This window comes from Propithecus coquereli, unplaced genomic scaffold (assembly GCF_000956105.1).
Source record: "Propithecus coquereli isolate 6110/MARCELLA unplaced genomic scaffold, Pcoq_1.0 Scaffold11, whole genome shotgun sequence".
In the NCBI taxonomy this organism is placed as follows: Eukaryota; Metazoa; Chordata; class Mammalia; order Primates; family Indriidae; genus Propithecus; species Propithecus coquereli.
In genome coordinates, this window is record NW_012134969.1 from 11,534,372 (window position 1) to 11,536,788 (window position 2,417).

At 31.9% G+C, this 2,417-nt stretch overlaps 1 protein-coding gene across 1 annotated transcript in view; it reads right to left on the minus strand.

Moving 5' to 3' along the window:
- The window catches only part of FNDC3A (fibronectin type III domain containing 3A), a 122,379-nt gene that overhangs the window by 64,166 nt on the left and 55,796 nt on the right, over positions 1-2,417 (minus strand). The window contains exon 6 of the mRNA XM_012648474.1: positions 1,074-1,231. Coding sequence (XP_012503928.1) covers positions 1,074-1,231 — 158 coding nt within the window. The remainder of the gene's footprint in view (positions 1-1,073; positions 1,232-2,417) is intronic.

The window sequence follows — 2,417 nt, forward strand, 5'->3', positions numbered from 1 at the left end:
GGGAGGTGACTAATGTCCCTCTTGTGCTCCCTGGTCAGGCTGCAAATGGAAATAAATCGTTTCTCTTAGCAAGCAGCCATTTCTAACTAGAAATAGCCATTAACACAAAAATAAACCTTTATGTTGATGGTCTTTTAACTTCTTAGGGAGGTAGGTTTATTTGTTCCTTTTAAGAAAAATGAATAAATATAAGGAAATCTCAATAGAGAAGAGGCAAGAAATTTTTATAACCTTATGTGACTAGATGAGAGTCACTGGGACAGTTTCATTTTCCTTTCTTCTCCTTGCCAGCTACTTTTTGGAAAAAAGATACCAAGAAGGATGATGTAGCTGGTGTTCTGTGATAATTATGTTCATTCAAATAATTAACCACCTCCATTACAATCTTCCTGGTGCTTAAATATATATAACTAACATTCAGCATTACCTTCTATTTTTTCATTAGAATAATCAACTTCCATATGAATAAGGACAGAAAAATAAACTTATTTCAAAAACTGTCAGTCATAAATTTCACAATTAGCTACTGAGTCTTTCTAAGGCTTTGCGGTGTGCAATATACTTTTTAACCAAGGAAAGAAAACTATGATAGGTTTTCAAAACATGATTATTAACATACCAACACACAAATGAGGAACTCTGCTACTAAATTCATTTTACAACAGGACATGAAATTGTACACAAAAGAACTAAATTCAAGTCCTTAAAGGAGCAATGCCATATTTCATTAGTACAAAATCGAGAGTTCTCCATTTTTGGTCCTGGGTTCTACATAGTGTAACTTACATTTAATGCATCGAGAATACATGAATATTAAAACATCAACTAGGGAGGCTACTGAGAAGAAAAAGCTGAATGTGGCCAGTGAAAGTGATTATTCTGATGGAACATAGGCAGAAATGTGAACCAGACTGCACTGGGACTATTTATATTGAAATCACTGTCATTGGCCAACTTATAGATTTAAAATAAAAGCATGAAGAAGGAAGAATAGAACAAAATTAGTAATAAGCTCTTTATGATAAACCATTAACCTACATAATGGAAGAGACCAAAACATAACAAATACCTACACGTATACACTTCTGTACTTCCCATCTTTTCCGGTACTTGAGACCAGAACTTCATAACCATAGATCTCTGGTATGGTAGTCTCATCTGTTTCACCATTAACGAAGCTGGAAGGTGGGGACCAGGTAAGTACTACTATTCTTGCCTGGATATCTGATGCCTGCAAAAACATAACATTTAAAAGCTCTTTCAAACAACTGTAATGTACACGACAAACAGTGGAATATCTAACAGAGTTTCTAGATTAAATAAAATATATCTACATATACTTACATAAAATGGCTCACAAATAGAAACCTACCTATTTGTAGATGAGATACAATTTGTTGTGAAAGGGCAGATGGGTTCATCAAAAGTTTAAAGACAAGTTTGGGCCATTCAAGACTATTAGTGTAGATACCATAGATAGTCAAAAGAAAAAAAAATGGGAGAAAAAAACTGCTTATAACATTTGAAGGGGTTCATTTCCTCAGGTTGGAAAGTGTTATAGAAGATGACAAAAAAACTCAAGAGAAAAATGAGCAAAGGACACTGACAGTCCAAAGAAACATTAATAAATATAAATGGACAACATATAGCATAATCTGTAACTGCATTTATAATTAAATAAATGTAAATTAAAATAAGATACCACTTTTTATCTACCAGATACAGGAAGATTAAAAAGCTAGTAATATCTAGTATGTTAAAGATTTAGAGAAACAGCACTCTCTTAAATGTGGCTGTGAGTATATATTGGTACAATCCTTGTGTAGAGCAACTTGGGAGCCATTATAAAAATTTCAATTGTGTTTACTTTTTGATTCAGGAATTTCACTTCCAGAAGTATTTTTTTTTCAGGATAATATCCTATAAACTTTCATAAGTATACAAAGATATGCACTTAGGAATGTTCATTATGGCATTATTAATGGCAAAAAAATTGAAATATAGAACATTGACTACCTAAATAATGGTACGTAACAGTAAACAATACAGCCTCTTAACACATTATTATGCAGGTGTTCAAAAATGAATGAGACAGACATATATGTGCTGACATCTAAAGATTTCTTCAATATATTGGTGCTATATAATAATGGGAAAAAAAGCTGGAAAGCAGTATATATGGTATGACTGCAGTTGTGTTAAATTTTTAAAAAATGTACAAAAATGTTTGACAATGTACTGTATAAAAACGTACTAATTGTTATCTTTGGGGAGTTTGTGTATGTGTATGTGTATGATGGGATGCAGGGAGAGGAAAAAATAGGTAGTTTTGAGTGTGTTTTATACATTTTTATACTACTGGAATAGTTTTATGAGTATGTATTACTTTTATAATAAAAAGAAAAAAATTGAGAAAT